At 44.9% G+C, this 17500-nt stretch overlaps 1 protein-coding gene across 3 annotated transcripts in view; it reads left to right on the top strand.

Moving 5' to 3' along the window:
* POU2F3 (POU class 2 homeobox 3) overlaps positions 1–17500 on the top strand; it is a 67597-nt gene that overhangs the window by 44524 nt on the left and 5573 nt on the right. The window contains exons 4-10 of one of the 3 annotated variants that reach the window (XM_087939172.1): positions 3096–3200; positions 7342–7444; positions 10848–10930; positions 13274–13456; positions 14439–14580; positions 15444–15580; positions 16148–16309. In XM_087939172.1, coding sequence (XP_087795298.1) covers positions 3096–3200; positions 7342–7444; positions 10848–10930; positions 13274–13456; positions 14439–14580; positions 15444–15580; positions 16148–16309 — 915 coding nt within the window. Of the gene's footprint in view, positions 1–3095; positions 3201–7341; positions 7445–10847; positions 10931–13273; positions 13457–14438; positions 14581–15443; positions 15581–16144; positions 16310–17500 lie in introns of all 3 variants that reach the window. The other 2 variants (XM_087939171.1, XM_087939173.1) reach the window with 2 other exon arrangements.

Below are 17500 nucleotides of genomic sequence, written 5' to 3'. Positions count from 1 at the left end.
ATATATATTTTAATCAGACATGTGCACCTTCTCCCAAATGGCTGATCCAGGTTAAATATTCATTGCATAATAACAAAAAAAATGCATTTATCCCCCCCCCCAAAAAAAACACCCAGTGAAAGCCAATTTGGGGCAATAGTAGACTTCAGTCATTTTAGGTGAATCAATGACCTTCCCGCATATTCTTGGTGAATAAAAGATCTTTCTGATGGTTACAAATGAATACATTCATACGGGACTTGGAACAGAGCTGAATATAACGAACGATCACCTCTAGGAAGGATGACTTTGCAGTTTGCTGAAAAGGAGGAGGGAATGCGTGTTTCGCGTTTTAGCGTTTTGCAACGATGGGTAAACTTGCTGAGTTCTGCTGACTCTGACCGACTGAAGAAAATCTTCCTAGATTAATGACGGGCAAGTCTAAAGAGCTTGGGAGCAGATCATGAACTTGTTTAATCACACAAAATGACGGTGTTCTTTTCAGACAAAGTGGGTTCGTTAATCAGTGCAGAAGAGCCGAAGATTTGATTTAATAATTGCGCTTAGAGGAGTTTCAGTTTCACAGCACCAAGCATCTTTAGTACAGAACAGTTGAACTAAGCCATACCCAGGCTCCTTGTCTGTTTCTTGCTCACACAGCAAATACTGTTTCCGTTTCCAAACAGCCCTCAACTCTCTCACACACTGACAGGACTCTAGACAGATGAATGCCAATGGATGCTGGTAGGCAGAGGCACAATTTTTTTTTTCTTATTTTCCTCCCCAAAAACTAAGCCCGATCACATAGTATATATATAGTATATTTATGAAACATTTATTTGGCCACAATAAGTATGCACCAGCAAAGTAACATCACTTTTATTTAGAATTAATTGTAAACTCTTATCAACAATTGTTTCACTGGACCAGATCTTCAGGGAGGATATCAAGGTGCAATCCTTGCCATTTATCCTTTTAGGTGGTTTTGATGATGGTTTTATTGTATAATTATTGTTTTAAGTTTTAAGTGGATGATTATTTAATTGAGCTTTCAACTTGTTTGTTCTCTCTTTGGTTTCAACGCTGGTTGCCCTGAGCACCATATGCTTAAGTAGAATGACAAGAGGAAATGCTGCGAGCCAAACAAACAGAGAAACTAACTTTGATGACATCTTAAAGCCTCGCCAATTTAAAAATTGCTTTGTTCTTTTGCATTCTTTAACGCTCCACAAACATCTTAGCTGGGTTTTGCTGCAGGAGACTAACTTCTGTTCCTTTTTTGTGTCGTCCATCTTCAACCAAGCTAGAGTAAGTCGAAGAGGGTTGAAGTACCTTCTCTTCAACAGTACTAAATGGAGACATCTTGCTCCCCTATGGGATAGAGTCAGTTCTAGTCGTTTTGGTTGTTCTTTTCCTTCTCTAGAGGAATCTGGAAGGAGCAAAAATTTAACTACATGGATTCTTCCAAGAAAAACATGTAGGACATAAGGAGAATGGTTGGAGACACCTACACAGGAGAAGACAGTTTGAGAAACTACACCCATCTTCTTCTTGTACATAAACCGTTTCTGGTTCAATTTGCTCCAATTCTTCATCTATTGTTATTAGTCATAGTTATCATCCAATATCAAGGACAAACCATCTGGGTGCCTAGGGGCTGGTTTCTGTGTGCAAATATTCCATAAACATGTTTTGGGAACATAGGGAGAAGGTTGTTTTGTGTTTGGCTCATAAATTTGAACCCAACTCAACTCAAAATAACAGAATAATAGAGTTGGAAGGGATTTAGTCCAATGCCCTACTCAAACAAGAAACCCTGTACCATTTCAGACAAATGTTTGCCCAATCTCTTCTTAAAATCCTCAGCGCTGGAGCACCCACAACTTGTGAAAACATCTCCAATGCTTTGGACCAAATGTTGTCCTTTCTATCCTCTGTTTATCAATGCATTCGTCATTAGAGAAACATTTGACTTTGTTTCCAAAGAGATTATACAAAGTGGTTTTTATAGACCTGTCTGGCACAAGCTATGATGATATTTTGTACATCTGGATGTCATTGCTCAAATGTTATGACTATTCATATCACTGGTTGGGAGGACATCCTGACGGACAGGATATTACTTCAGAGCCAGGATTGCAAGCGGCCTTCCAACTAAGGGTAGTTTAAGAAGCAAAATATTGGAATTGCTTTTTTAAAAAAAAGACACAAATTAATGGTATCTGAAGCATCTCATAAGAAGAGTGGTTCTGTGGAAAGAGTTGGCTGGAAACCTCTTGAGTGAACATTCAATATTTCCTTAGAAATCAATCTGGGGTGGGGAAAGAAATGAGATCTTCATGAAAATGTAGGCATTAAAGCTCTCTTCCCTAGAGAGTTTTTTTTTTCTTCCTTTATAAATTGTCCCGACATAAATTGAAGAGCAATCCAATCACTTTGAGTAGACTGCAATCCTGCAGCAATTCAGTTGACGCCATCACATCATATTCTCCAATTTGGTGCTTTTCAGATATAGAATAGAGTAGAATGACAAAGTTGGAAGGAACCTTGGAGGTCCAACCTCCTGCCTAGGCAGGAAACCCTACACCACTTCAGACAAATGGTTATCCAACATCTTTTTAAAAACTTCCAGTGTTGGAGCAGTCACAACTCCTGGAAGCAAGTGTAATGGTTCCCATTTTCAGGAAATTTATCCTTAGTTCTAAGTTGCTTCTCTCCTTGATTAGTTTCCATCCATTGCTTCTTTTTTCCTGCCTTCTGGGGCTTTGGAGAATAGCTTGACTCCCTCTTCTTTGGGGCAGCCCTTGAGATATTGGAAGACTGCTATCATGTCTGCCCTAGTCCTTCTTTTCATCAAACAAGACATACCTAATTCCAGCAACCGTTCTTCATGTTTTAGCCTCCAATCCTCTTGGTTGCTCTTCTCTGCACTCTTTCTAGAGTCTCAACATCTCTTTTACATCGTGGTGACCAAAACTGGATGCAGGATTCCAAGTGAGGCCTTACCAAGGCATTATAAAGTGGTATTAACACTTCACGCGATCTTGTTTGATATGTACGTGATATGTTCGATGTTGATTTCTTTTCTTTAGGGTTTCTTTGGTTCTCCCTTTCAGATTAAAACAGAAGACCTCAGTGAGTCCTTGCAGACATCCCTCTCCTCCAGAATAGGCCACCTAGCCCAAGGATCTTCCATGATGCCTGGAGGACAAATTCCTGGGGTAAGAAATAGCACTCTTCACACATTCAAGCCCAGGGGACACGTTCAAGAATAGGGGATTCCTAGGAGGTCTGTTCTGAAGGCCCTTGGATCACTTTAGTCTAAGATAGTTTGACTCTGATCCACGTTTGAATGAAATCGGTTGAGCCATCTTAACATGGATGGCAGGAAGGACATTCTGGTTACATAAATAGAAGAAAGTCTAGGGATGGGATCTTTTCTGGAGGATTATTTGTCGCTTAAGAAGGATTGTGTCCTAAAGGTGCTTTTTTCAACTGAGCTGAAGAAGCTTCTTGGATGAGAAGCGAAAAGTCTTCAAGGAAAAACAAAGAAAGTCCGGTTGCCTTTTGAAAAAGCCTGGATGACTGAGAATCTAGCCATAGGCATTTAGATATGCACTTAAGTGGGAGTGTTATATGCATGGCGTGGAAAATATATATATGTGTGTGTTTTCTTAAATTTTCGTGGGTACTTACTTGTATGGTATTTAGCTTTGTTCGGGTATTTTCCCACGTCATTATAGCTGAATAATATATATATGTGTGTGTGTGTGTGTGTGTGAAATAACATTCACTCATTGTCACAAAATCTCCATAACCATAAAGCCTACAAACTTGAAATTTCGCATGTATTTTCCTCTTGGCTTCTAGGTGCTCACTAAGAGCATTTAGAGTATTTCCTATATTATTATTATTATTAACACACTTTGATGCTAAGGAGTTCTACTCCCCTCCCCCACCTGAAAAGAAATCTCTTCCAAAGGCAAACACAAGCAGAGGAGAGGACTTTCAGTTTTAGTTTTAGAACCAAGCAGCTTTAGTACAGAACAGTTGAGCTAAGCCGTGCCCAGACTCCTTCCTGTCTTCTTCTTGCTCACACAGCAAATACTGTTTCCGTTTCCATGTTTCCATTTCCAAACAGCCCTCATCTCTCTCACACACTGACAGGATGCTAGCCTGATGAATGCCAGTGGATGTTGGTAGGCAGAGGCACAATTTTTTTTCTTATTTTCCTCCCCCCAAAACTAAACCCAACCACATAGTTTCATAGCGAAGCATGGCTATCCAGCTAGTCGAAATATATTTCTCACTTTCTCATCATGATGTTATCCAAGAAGGCTGCAAGATTTAAGGGGAACGTGAATGCAAACTCCCTTTCTTGAATTCATGGACAAAAGACATGGCTTTCAGCCTGGGCATTGATGGAAGGAAGATGGGGCTGTCGGCATTTGTAAGTCAGGTTCCAGATGCAAGTTTGAAAAGCTCTTGCTCCTCTATAATCTTAGAATCATAGGACTAATCCAACTAATCCAACCCTTTGCCCAAGGCAGGAATCCTTAGACCTTCTTGGACAAATGGTTGCCAGGTTTTCTCGGACAACCATTGAGCCCTGTGAATAATATTTCACAGGAAGAGTTCTCCACTCCTCTACTTGTTGCAGAATACCTTATGCCACCAGACTTGAAATTTTAGACCTAGAAAACCTAAACTACGCCACCTTCGATCCGATCTAAGTATAGTACATAAAATCATACATTGCAATGTCCTACCTGTCAATGAATACTTCAGCTTCAACCATAACAACACAAGAGCAAACAATAGATACAAACTCAAGCTTAAATGCACCAAACTTGATTACAGGAAATACGACTTCAGCAACAGAGTGGTCAATGTCTGGAATCTTCTACCTGACTCTGTGGTTTCTTCCCCAAACCCCCAAAACTTTCACCTTAGACTGTCTACTATTGACCTCACCCCCTTCCTGAGAGGTCTGTAGGGAGCGTGCATAAGCGCACCAATGTACCTACCGTCCCTGTCCTATTGTTTCTTTTATATTTTTCTTATATGTACCCATTTCATGTATTCAAAACCATGTCTATACTTATACCTGATATCTAATAATTGCTTGACAAAATAAAATAAATAAAAATTAAAAAAATAGTACAGCAGGATAGCAGATTGTACAGATAGTCCTCGATTTACAAGGAGTTCATTTAGTGCCCGTACGAAGTTGCAATGGCACTGGAAAAAGTGACTTATGACCGTTTTTTCACACTTACGACTGCCGTACCAACCCCATGGGCAGGTGATCAAAATTCAGATACTGGCCAACTCACTCATATTTATGGCCATTGCAGCATCCCTATGGTCACGTGATCAAGATTCGGACCAGCTTGGCAACTGACTCATATTTATGACGGTTGCTGGGTCCCTGGGTTACGTGATCCCCTTTTTGTGACCTTCTGACGAGCAGACTCGATGGGGAAGCTATATTTCTCTAACAACCATGTAATTTACTTCACATCTGCAGTGATTTTGTGGCAAGACAGGTTGCAAAACAGGGCAAAGTTCCCATAACAACCATCTCGCAGAGCAACATAACTTTTGGGCTCAATTGTTGTTGTAACTCGAGGACTGCCTCCGCTACACGAAAGAAACTATAATGTGTCCTAACTTTTGAGTGATGGGCAACCTTTCCTGGGTCCGAGATCTAATTTAGCCTTTGAGTGGAAAAAGGAGACTCTCCCCCAAAGAGGGCGGGACCAGAGAACTAAATTTAGTCTGCCTTTCATTTATATTTAAATTTAATTAAAATTAAACCAAGTAAAGATGATTACTCTCCAGTCATGCTTAATAACGCCTCAATATTTTCCACTTCTTGTGTCACATTCAGAATCAGAGTTTGGGGCCACGCCTTTACGAGAAAGCCGCACCAATACGGAAGCCCAGGCATTCAGGCAAAGAGCCTCGCTTTTGGGGGCTTTCGGGTATTGTGTGAACCTGGTCAGGGATTGGGAGGAAGGGGTTGTCCTGCAAAAAGAGGTGGAGACTCTAGAAAAAGTGCAGAGAAGAGCAGCCAGGATGATTAGGGGACTGGAGGCTAAAACATATGAAGAACGGTTGCAAGAACTGGGCCTGGCTAGTCTAGGGAAGAGAAGGACCAGGGGAGACAGGATAGCAGTCTTCCAATATTTGAGGGGCTGCCCCAGAGAAGAGGAAGGGGTCAAGCTATCTTCCAAAGCGCCTGTAGGTCAGACAAGGAATAATGGATGGACACTGAACAAGGAGAGATTCAACCTGGAAATAAGGAGGAATTTTCTGACAGTGAGAACAAGCAACCCATGGAAGAGAAGCTGCCCTCGGAAGTTGTGGGAGCTTCATCATTTGAGACTTTCAAGAAGAGATCAGACTGCCATCTGTCAGAAATGGTGTAGGGTCTCCCGCTTGGGCGGGGGGTTGGACTAGATGGCCTACAAGGTCCCTTCCAATTCTGATTATCTGTTAAAAAAGACCTTGGTTAAACAAACAATGGCTTGGTTCAATAAGGGCTGTATGGCCTGGTCTTCCAGTGTTGATCCTCAAGCTAAAAGCAAGTTGGCCATGGCCACGCCTTTGTTGTGGACTGCCAGTGGCTGGCAGAGCCAGCAGCAGATTCAGACAGTAATGAGGAGGCTGGGGAAGAACCCAGGCCAGTCCTGGAGGCTGAGGAAGGCTCGGATGAGGGCTCTGCATCAGAGGCAGAGGCGGGGCCAGGGCAGGCTGGCAGCCATCAGCTAGCTGCCTTCGGGCTCAGACAGCAGTGAAGCAGAGGAGCTTCTGGAACCATTTCCCAGCCTGCACATGCGCAGAACTGCCAAAAGGAAGGCACAATTAAGAACTCAGGATCGATGTGGGGGTAAGGCCGCAGGTGGGTGATGAATGGCCCATCCCATCAGGATTAAAAGAGAAGCAAAAGGGGAGGGGGCATTCATCGTTCACCTAAGTTCTTAATTGTGCCTTTCTTTTGGCAGCTCTGTGCATGTGCAGGCTGGGAACCGGCTCCAGCTGCTCCTCCACCTCACTGCTGTCCGAAGGCAGCTGATGACTGCCATCCTGCCCTGGCCCCATCTCTGCCTCTGATGCAGAGCCCTCATCTGAGCCTTCCTCAGCCTCCAGGAATGGCCTGGGTTCCTCCTCGGCCTCCTCACTAGTGTCCAACTCTGCTTCCAGCTCTGTCAGCTGCCAGTGGGCCACAACACCATTTACGAATGTCTTGTTATTTGGGAAAGAGGAAGAGAAGAAAGCAGAAGAGGGACAGTTGCCCAGTGATGGGTTAGCTGTGGAAAGGTATCCTAGTACCTGATTTGTCTTCTTCTCTTTCAGAATGTGAATTCTCTTCATACTTTGCAGCAACTCGTGCAAGTCCCAGGGCCTATGCAGTCTGTCCCACTATTCTTGCTTTCTCAAGGCCCAGCAGGACAACAAGGTAAGGTGAACATCTCTAGATGTTGGTTGGGTGTCTATAATGTCTATGTCTGATGTCTATAAGGTGTTTTTCAGACTTGGCCACTTTAAAATGTGTGGACTTCTTAAAGTCTGAGAGTTGAAGTCCATGCATCTTGGAGTCGCCAAATTTGAGAAACCCCGGTGTAGATGCTGTTCCCTAGTCCTGAGATATGCCACCAGTCCCTCAAGTCAAGAATTACTTCTTTGAGCTCCTTTGCCCTTTTCAGAGGTTCAGGAGTCCAAGGTTTCCTCCAGGCTACAGCTAATCAACCTTGTTCAGGAGATGCTTAACTAAAGCCTTTTGATCCTTCCAGGAGCTTCCCGGCAACAGAAAGTGCCGGGAAAGTGGAGCTGCTCCAGTGATGATTGCTAGCAGCTTCTTGCTCAAACCTCTCAGGGACTCTCCTGGATAGCAAGACAGCTACACCAGATGTTCTCCAGCTTGGAGAATGCCCGCCTTTCAAAAATTCCCCTCAACAAACTTGTAATTCTTGCCTCATCAGCAGAATCCCTGGTCCCAGATAGACACCTTCTACCCAGCCTTAATCTCAAGACTACTGAAGGACCTCAAGTTCAGGAGATCTTATTTCCATGAGGACAACATTGCCCCTTTATCCAACCAGATTTCTGATAACACAACAGCTGTATTTGCTCATTCACTGTCAGGTTAGGGATGAACATGGTCTTATTAGGAAAAGATCTGGCATTTCAGAATCCAAGATCACCAGCAACCCAGCCCACTAAGACCAAGAATTTGGGTGATCTACCAAAGAGCTCATTTCTCATACCCCGGAGTGGCCAGCTCAGCGTGGTTGTTTCTTCTGCTTCCTGGTATCTCCGATGACTTGAGAAAGCAAATGGTTTCAGAGTCAAAGTTCAGAAGTCTGCTGTGATGCCTGGAGCCACGGAGCCACAGTTCCATGAGCCACTGTCAATCTTCTTTGGGGAATGGGTGATATTGCTACTCATCTTTTCCTGCCCAAACCCTTCCCACCCCACAGGAAGAGACCCAGATAGGCCGAAACAAGTCACCCTACAGCTCGGAAGCAAAGCCATGGGGCTAATTTGTTTTCTTACGTCTGGCTCATTTAGATCCTATCTGTCTCGACTGTTGTAAAGGGATTAAACAATGGTGTGGAGCCGTTACCAAGCCTTCCCAGAGCCACAGCAGGGCTTGTGGGTCTAATTGTGCTGACAAGCGTGCCCCTGATTTGCAAGTTTCCAGGCACATGAAACTCAAACCAGTTCCTGCCCTGTGGTGGTTTCAACAGTTCTGTTTTGTTTCCTTTCCTCTGGAGACATGACATCAGGAGCGAAGTGAGGGTTTTGCTGAAGGAGGCGCAAGATCAGGATTGCGCAGGCCAGGAGCAGTAATGCAAAGTTAATCCGTGGTGACTCACTTTTCAGTGACAGGCATGAGCAGAATGAAGGACAGAATCAACCTAGACCTAAAGAGAAATTTCCTGACAGTTAGAATAATTAATATCTCAGGGGCTGCCCCAAAGAAGAGGGAGTCAAGCTATTCTCCAAATCACCTGAAGGCAGGACATGGATGGAAACTAATCAAGGAGAGAAGCAACCTAGAAATAAAGAGACATTTTCTGACAGTGGAAACAATTAATCAGTGGAACAACTTATCTCCAGTAGTTCTGAATTCTTCAACACTGGAGGCTTTTAAAGAAGAGATTAAATAACCATTTGTCAAAAGTTCCTAAGCAGGGGGTTGGTCTAGAAGACCTTCAAGGTCCCTTCTAACTCTGTTATTCTGTTATATGCTTCCCACACCCTGGTGTGTTGCATGCCGCTTGGCTCGGTTTTCACCTCTCTCATGGGTAGAAGGAATAGCTTTGAGAAACAGGGGGAAGAATTGCTAGCAAGACAGCTGTTGGATAAAAGAAACTGAGTCCAGGGCAGAAACGTAATTTGAGAAAATGTCTCAGCCTAATCAAGGAGAGAAGCAACCCAGAACCAAGGAGAAATTTCCTAACAGTGAGAACAATTAACCAGTGGGACAACTTGCCTCCAGAAGTTGTGAATGCTCTAATACTGGAAGTTCTTAAGGAGAGATTGGAGAAACATTTGTCTGAAATGATATAGGGTCCCCTGCTTGAGAGGGGGTTGGACTAGAACAGTGGTCACCAACTGGTGGACCAGGGACCACTGATGGTCCATGAGAAAATTTTGGTGGTCCACAGAGAAATGTCGTTTCCCCCCCCCCCAAAAAAAGCAACTAATCCAGGCTTCACGGGAACACAAGGCTGTGCCACCTACATGGCCCTCAGGAACACAAGGCTTGTGTTGCTTGCATTGTGAACAACATGAGGTAGTGAGGGGAGGGGGGAAAGGGCAGCGGGGGGGGAACTTGCCCCACTCACCCCACCTGCCTTGCCTGGCCACTGGGCTGCTTCTTTCTGCTTCTTTCTTCTTCTGCTTTTGGCTGCATGCAAGGAAAGCAGCAAAAGTCTTTCTTTCTCTCTCCCAAACTCTGCCAGAAATGAGTCTTTGGGACCCTGCACGGCCTCCTGCTCCAAGAGGCTGCATCCATTCTGGTGGAGTTTGAGGGAGAGAAAGAAAAACTTATGCAGCTTCTGCTGCTTTCCTTGCATGAAGCCAAAAGTATCTCTCTCTCTCTCCCTGAGAACGGAGCTGGAGACAGTATCCTGTGATCCCAAATAAAGAAAGATCGATGGGTAGGAAAACGGGGTGGGAAATTTTCCTGCAGAGTTTTTTTTTTTTTTGGATTTTCCCAGGGTCTCTGGTCCACCGGATTTAAAATTATGGTTTGGTGGTCCCTGAGGTCCAAAACATTGGCGACCCCTGGACTAGAAAACCTCCAAGGTCCTTTCCAACTCTCTTACACTGAAGGAGATGAGATGGGTGAAAAAGTACAAGGGATGGTGCCAGCCAAAACGCAGCTGAAATGTGAGCCATCTCGACTTGCCACACATGTTGTGCAACCAGTAGAGTTCAGGCCATAGCTGAAGATTCTGCTGTGCTGCCCTTTTTTAAAAAAATAAATGCACCCAACCTGTTTTCACGTCACACAACAATTCCTGGTGTTAACAGAGGAGAAGGAAGACACCAGCCAATTTGTCTGTTTGGTGGCAAGCAATTCAAAGCATGGGTGACTTCAGGAGCTGTTACTTCATCTTTGTCGTCGAGTCGCCTCCAGCAAATTGTCTTATTGTCCCAGCCACGTGCCCGTGAGACAGGGATTGTGGCATTTGACTTAACTTGCCCCAACCTGGCTGGGAGGGGTGGGAGATGTGATGTAATGTGTGGGGTGGGTAGATGCTAGACAAGTAGTCCTTGACTTATGTCCTCAGTGGGTTGGGCTTGGTGGAACCAAAGCATCTGACCAAATTTTTCTCCATCTCTTTCAGCTCTCCAATCGAACCTTCTCTCCTTCCCTCAGCAGCAAAGTGGACTTCTGCTCCCACAGCAGGGACACAGCTTAGCATCTCAGGTAAGTCCCATCCACTGACTTGCTCCTGTTGTCATTACAAGGGTTGTCATTGGATGAAACTCGGTTAAACTGAGAACCAACCTAGAACTAAGGAGGAATTTCCTGACGGCGAGAACAATTAAGCGGCGGAATGGCTTGTCTCCAGAACTTGTGGGTGCCTCCATCATGGGGGTGGGGTGGGGTTAAGAAGAGAGTAGAACAGGGTCTCCTGCTTGAGCAAAGGGTTGAATTAGAAGAGGATGAGGATGAGGAGAAGGAGGATGACGAGGAGGAGGAGGAGGAGCAGGAGGAGGAAAGAAAGGTGGGGAAGAAGAAGAGAAGAAGAAGAAGGAGAAGAGAAGAAGAAGAAGAAGAAGAAGAAGAAGAAGAAGAAGAAGAAGAAGAAGAGGAAGAAGAAGAAGAAGAAGGAAGAAGAAGAAGAAGAAGAGAAGAAGAAGAATTATTATTCTTTACTGGCCAAGTGAGAATTTGTCTTGGTGCAAATGCTCTAAGTGTACCTAAAAGAAAAGATACATTCATCAAGAGTCAAGAATCATAAGGTTCAACACTTAATAATACTCATAGGGTACAATAAGCAATCAAATCATACTAGGAAACAGTCAATATAGATCGTAAGGATACAAGCAATCAAGTTACAATCATACAGTCACAGAAGATTTCCAATGTCCCTTCCTAAATTCAAAATTCAGAATAAAGCTGGAAGGGACCTTGGAGGTCTTCTAGTCCAACTCCCTGCTCAAGCAGGTGACCCTATCCCTGGAATACTAGGAGTTGAAGTCCACAAGTCTTAAAGTTGTCAAGTTCGGAGGCCTCTGCCCTAGTCCTTCTTTTCTCTAGACTAGCCATACCCAAATCCTTCCAACCTTGTTATCCTGGGTTATTTTAAACCAAATTCGATCTGTAGTTCCAGCCCATATTTTGAAGATTTGTCCAAATTTGTCCTCGGGATTTCAAATTTTTAACATTCTATAAGCGTATCCCCGATCCTAGAAGAATTGCCCATGATGCAATCTTTCACCTTGTGGCTTCATAATCCTGTTGCCATGCCAGGATTGACACAACCGTTTCCCTGCTCACAATTTAAATGCATTGTCTCTGCCTCCCTCTCTGTGTCCGTCTGTCTGTCTGTCTCAGTGTCTGTCTCTGCTTCTGAAATTCCGCAGAGCTTATTAAAATGCCTGGAGGATTAAGATCATGGAACTCAAAAGAAAAATCTTCTCTAACTTGGCTTGGATGCCTGGTGACTGTAGGAAACTCCATTCGAGGAGTTTCCTTGGCAATATTATTTAAATGGGTTTACTCTTTCTGCAGGGGTGTAGGGATGCAAATATTTTTACTACCAGTTCTGTGGGCATGGCTAGGTGGGAGTACTGAGGTGGGAGTGGTCATGTGATTGGGTGGGCATAGCTTCTTTTTTATTTTATTTTTTGTAGCACTCCACCCCCACCCCACCCCCGTGCTCTGTTTTTTGGCCTCTTGGGCCTGAGGGAAGCCTCCTGGACAAAGTAATAAGACAGTGAGGGGGATCCCAGCAAAGCTGATCATTACAACAGCTGATCGTTGGAACAGCTGATTGTTGGAACAGCTGATCATCGGAAGGAAAAAACAAAATACATTAAGGAGTGACTGGGCAGGGGAGAATACAGTTGGCAGTGTTGGGCATGTGTGCATTGTTGCACATGCGCACTAAGGACTGACTAAGCAGGGAGGGGAGTGGCAGGTGGAGGGGGTGGGGGTGCTGGTTCTCTGAACTGTGCAGAATAGTAACAACCGAATCTATAGAACCGGTCTGAACCGGTAGAATGCCAGCCCTGTTTTTCTGGGATGTTTTTCAGCTGTTCAGTTTATCCTACTTATCCTGCAGTTTCCTGATAGACACCCTCCTAATTCTATCCCAAAGGTGCTTTTTCCAAAAGACTATTGGACGTTTTTCTATTTTTTTCTTTGCAAATGTTTTGCTTCTCATCCAAGAAGCTTCTTCAGTTCTTCTTGGATGAGAAGCAAAATGCTTTCAAGGAAAATAAAACCCCAAAATCCAGGTGCCTTTGGGACAACCAGGACCTTGATGATGGAGAATCTCCATGAAGATCCCCTAATCCTAATGAGATCCAACTTTGATAAACATCCATGATGGCACCATTTAGGAACTAGAGAGACTGAAAAGTAGTAGCTGGTTTGTGGGAGCATCAGAAGTTTAATGTCTCTGTGGTTTGGCCTGCTGCTCTAGAACCCATGATGTTCTCCATGTGGCTGGGAATTCTGGAACAGGTTGTCAAGGGTTGGAAAAGAATGAGATGGGGCTGCAATGTAATGACAATTCCACAACGGCTTGCATTCGAACAGGCAGTGGGACGTCCTGGACACCCAGGGTCATCATTGGAGCCTCACCTGGAGGCCCCACAGCACTTACAAGTGGCCAAACACTTGCCATCCTCCATGGAAACAAATGAAGCCAATGATTTAGAAGAGCTGGAAAAATTTGCCAAGACTTTTAAGCAGAGGCGCATCAAACTGGGGTTTACGCAGGTAAGAGGCATCTCAGGCCAGCTGGACAATTCATGGACCTTCAACTACAGGGGAAAAAAAAAACTTTCTGCTCCCAACCAGAGCAGTGTATTGGCACCAGAGGGCAAACTTTCAGTTCTGTTCTAAGAGGAGCAAATAAACTCTGTTATTCTATTCTCTTCTCTTCTCTTCTCTTCTCTTCTCTTCTCTTCTCTTCTCTTCTCTTCTCTTCTCTTCTCTTCTCTTCTCTTCTGCTCTACTCTACTCTACTCTACTCTACTCTACTCTACTCTACTCTACTCTACTCTAAATACCAGTAAAGCACACAAGTGCAGGACATGGAAAAGAGGGCCAAAGCTTCAGTGAAAGAGGCGCACCTGCTATCTTGACTTTTTGGACCTTCTCTGTAGATGCCACTGGTTCAAGCCTTTGACTCTGCTTGAATTGAGTCCTGCACATTTCCTTCTTTCCTTCCTTCTTTCCTTCCTTCCCTTACTGCCTTCTTCCTTCCTTCTCTCCATTCTTTTTCTTCCTTACTTCTTCCTCCCTTTTCTCTCTCTCCTATCTTTTCCTTCCTTCCTTCCTCCCTTCCTTTCCTTCTTCCTTCCTTTCCTTGCTCTTGTAAACGACCTGTGGATTAATCAATGAAGAACTTTTTTTTTACAACAAAAATATAATTTGTTGATTCTAATTAATTTTTCACTTATTGGGTTGTTTGCCTAATTTGTACCCACATGCTCCTTAGAAAGATAATTGTGGCTTTACAGTATTATAATAGCGAGTATAATTAGCAGGCATAGTTAGCCCCATTGCATCGTTCTATTGCAATGATGTGCTCCAGTATAATTAATATTTAATGTACCCCAAAAGAAGATGGCCCTGGATTGAGTGATTCTCCTGCAGAAGGGACAGAATAAGCCCAGAGAAGAACCCTAGGCAATATTCAGCCAATATATCCATGGTCTCACTCTCTCAAGTTTCTGACATCTTCTCCTCTCCATAGGGTGATGTGGGTCTGGCTATGGGGAAACTCTACGGAAATGACTTCAGCCAGACTACCATTTCTCGCTTTGAAGCTCTCAACCTGAGTTTCAAGAACATGTGTAAGCTAAAACCACTCCTGGAGAAGTGGCTGAGTGATGCAGGTACGGTTATATTTAAGGGGTTCATTAATGTTCCGCCTTCTTCAGAGCAGTGTTTACTGGCCGGATGTCCTTCCTGACACCTAGATGGAGCTCACAGCAAATATGGCCTGGAGTTCAATCCTAGGTTGTGGCAGATATTTCTCTATCTGGGCACAAAGAGAATATATATATTTGATGTGAGCTCCACATAGGTGTCAGGAAGGGCATCCGGCCAACAAATGCTCAGCTCCATTCAGTCGCTCCCAACTCCACCCCAAAGCAAGGGATAACAAGGTCTTTAAAAGAAAATAGTGTTCTGCCTTCTTCCATTTCTAACTTTTTGTTCATTGGACATTTTCAATTATTTGTGGGGGGGTGGGGTGTGGGGGGGGGGGAGGAGAGAAGCACATTTTCAATGCCCTAGAGAATGTCCTTAAGAACATATGCCCATTCAATGCATTTAAACATTCTCAAAGTCTTCTGGTGGACGAGGAAAGGTTTGTAGTTGTGTTTAAGCCAAACTGGATTGTGTGACTGTGATGAACCTAATGAGCCACTAGGGGACAGAAAAGTATGTTGAAAGATACACTCTTATGTCCCAAAATACAGACGAAATAAAGGAATGGGGTGATTTCCAATCAGAAAATCATAGAATATGCCATTTTTTTTGGTAATCTTTAGGACTCTTGCTGAAATGTCCTGTTTAACGGTCCAGAAAAATACACAGATCTGCCTTTTGTCACATTCCGATGGAACGAAGGGACTCTTTCCAATAAAATTGCGAATAGATGGCAATACAAATCTAATAAGTAAATAAATAAAAATCATATCGAGTGAATTGCAAAAAATATACATAAAAATTGGCTTGCCTTTTCTCCCCATAGAATCCTCCCCACTGGACTCGTCTGTCAGCAGCCCGAGTTCTTACCCCTCCGTAAGTGAGATGTTCGGGCGCAAGAGGAAAAAACGAACCAGCATCGAGACCAACATTCGCTCCACACTGGAGAAACGGTTCCAGGACGTAAGCATGGCTATCTTCTCCTTGTGGGAAATAGGCAGGTGTCCTGGCGGGGATGCTCGAAGCGAAATGAAAATGGTTCTCTGCCTGGTTGCTGGGTGGGTGTGGCCATGGTGGGCGTGGCCTAGTCGGCCTCCTGCACCACAGTGGTGGTGGGATGTTTTTGCCCTTCCTGGGCTCCGGAGGCTTTCCTCGAGCCTCCAGGAGGGCAAAAACAGCCTCCCCAGTCTCTGGAGGCTCTTTGGAAGCCAGAAACAGGCCCATTTCCGGCCTTCCCGAACTTCCGGGAGGCCTGTTTTCCCCCGTCTCCAAGCACATGGGCCCTGGACTTACCTGAATCCAAAATGGGTCTCGTGGGGGCTCCTGGGCGGGGCGGAGTGGGGTCGGTGAGGCCAGCCAGCCAGGAGTAGGATTTGGGGGTTCTCTGACCTGCACAGAGTCTTAGCTGGGGGCTCTCTTGAACCCTTGCAAACCCCCAGCAGCCCAGCCCTGCTCCAAATCTTGCAGAAGGAGGAACATTGCTCCTCTCCGTCCTTCCGTCCGTTCTTACTGTTGACTTTCTCTCAGCAGAACCCCAAGCCCAGCTCAGAAGAGATAGCCCTGATTGCAGAACAGTTGGCCATGGAAAAAGAAGTGGTTCGCGTTTGGTTCTGCAATCGAAGGCAGAAGGAAAAACGTATCAGCTGTCCGATGCCCTCCCCCATAAAGTCACCCCTCTACAACTCCAGACTGGTAAGGAGGGCTGGCTGAGTCCCCCTTTTTGTTCCTCTAGGAAGGAGAGAGGGAGGGGAAGGCAAGAAAGAAAAAGAGAAAAGATAAGGGGAGGGTGGGAGGGAGGGGATGAAGAAAAGGGAAGGAAGGAAGGAAGGAAGGAAGGAAGGAAGGAAGGAAGGAAGGAAGGAAGGAAGGAAGGAAGGAAGGAGAAAGAGAGAGGGTGGGGCAGGCAAGAGAGAAAAAGAAAAGGGTAGGGAGAAAGAGAGAGAGAGAGAGGAAGGAGGGGAGGGATGAGAAGGCAAGAAAGAAAAAGAAAAAGATAAGGGGAGAGAGGGGGAGAGAGAAAGAGAGAGGGAGGGACAGGTAAGAAAGAAAAAGAGAAAAGATAAGGGGAAGGAGGGAAGGAAAGGGATAAAGAGAAGGAAGGAAGGAGGGAAGGAAGGAAGGAAGGAAGGAAGGAAGGAAGGAAGGAAGGAAGGAAGGAAGGAAGGAAGGAAGGAAGGAGAAAGAGAGAGGGAGGGGCAGGCAAGAGAGAAAAAGAAAAGGGTAGGGAGAAAGAGAGAGACAGAGAGAGGGGAAAGAAGGGGAGGGATGAGAAGGCAAGAGAGAAAAAGAAAAGGGAAAGGGAAGGAGGGAGGGAAGGAAGGAGCTCAGTTCAAGATCAGAGATCAGCTCAGGACAACCTCAACCTATCGCATCCTAAATTGGGAATGAGATGAAGGCCCCCATCAGGAGTTTAAGGAGGAGAGGGAAGATTCCTTGGTGGTGGTTGTGCCATGGTCCGTGCAGATGCTGCACCCCAGAAGGCCCTTGCTTTCAGTCTTCATCAGCTACTAGCCATCAATGAAGGCTTCCCTCGTTTCTTCCCTTCCCCTTCAACATCTGCAGTAGGACTACCCTACAGCTCTACATTTTCCTTGAGAAGTGGTGGAAACAGGGCTGGGATTCCGCCGGTTTAACAACCGGTTCGGTGATCGCACGCGCATTCCATGTTTAAATAACCTCCAATACTTACATTCTACTGTAGTCCTTGTGAAGAAAATAGGTGAGGCATGGCAAACCGGCCGAATCAGCCATGCTCTTAAAAAGGGGGGGGGAATAAAGTGCAGGAAAGAGCAGAGGTGGGCGCATGGGCCCACATATTCGTCGCAGTGAACCACTTTACTGCCAGCTGATCTTCGAAGCAAAGGGGTTCACCCGAACCAGTCC

Source organism: Pseudonaja textilis, chromosome 9, assembly GCF_049901715.1.
Source record: "Pseudonaja textilis isolate UNSWEBS1 chromosome 9, rPseTex1.2, whole genome shotgun sequence".
NCBI lineage: Eukaryota > Metazoa > Chordata > Lepidosauria > Squamata > Elapidae > Pseudonaja > Pseudonaja textilis.
Note: the sequence above shows the minus strand (reverse complement) of the source record. Positions and strands in the feature narration are given on the sequence as shown.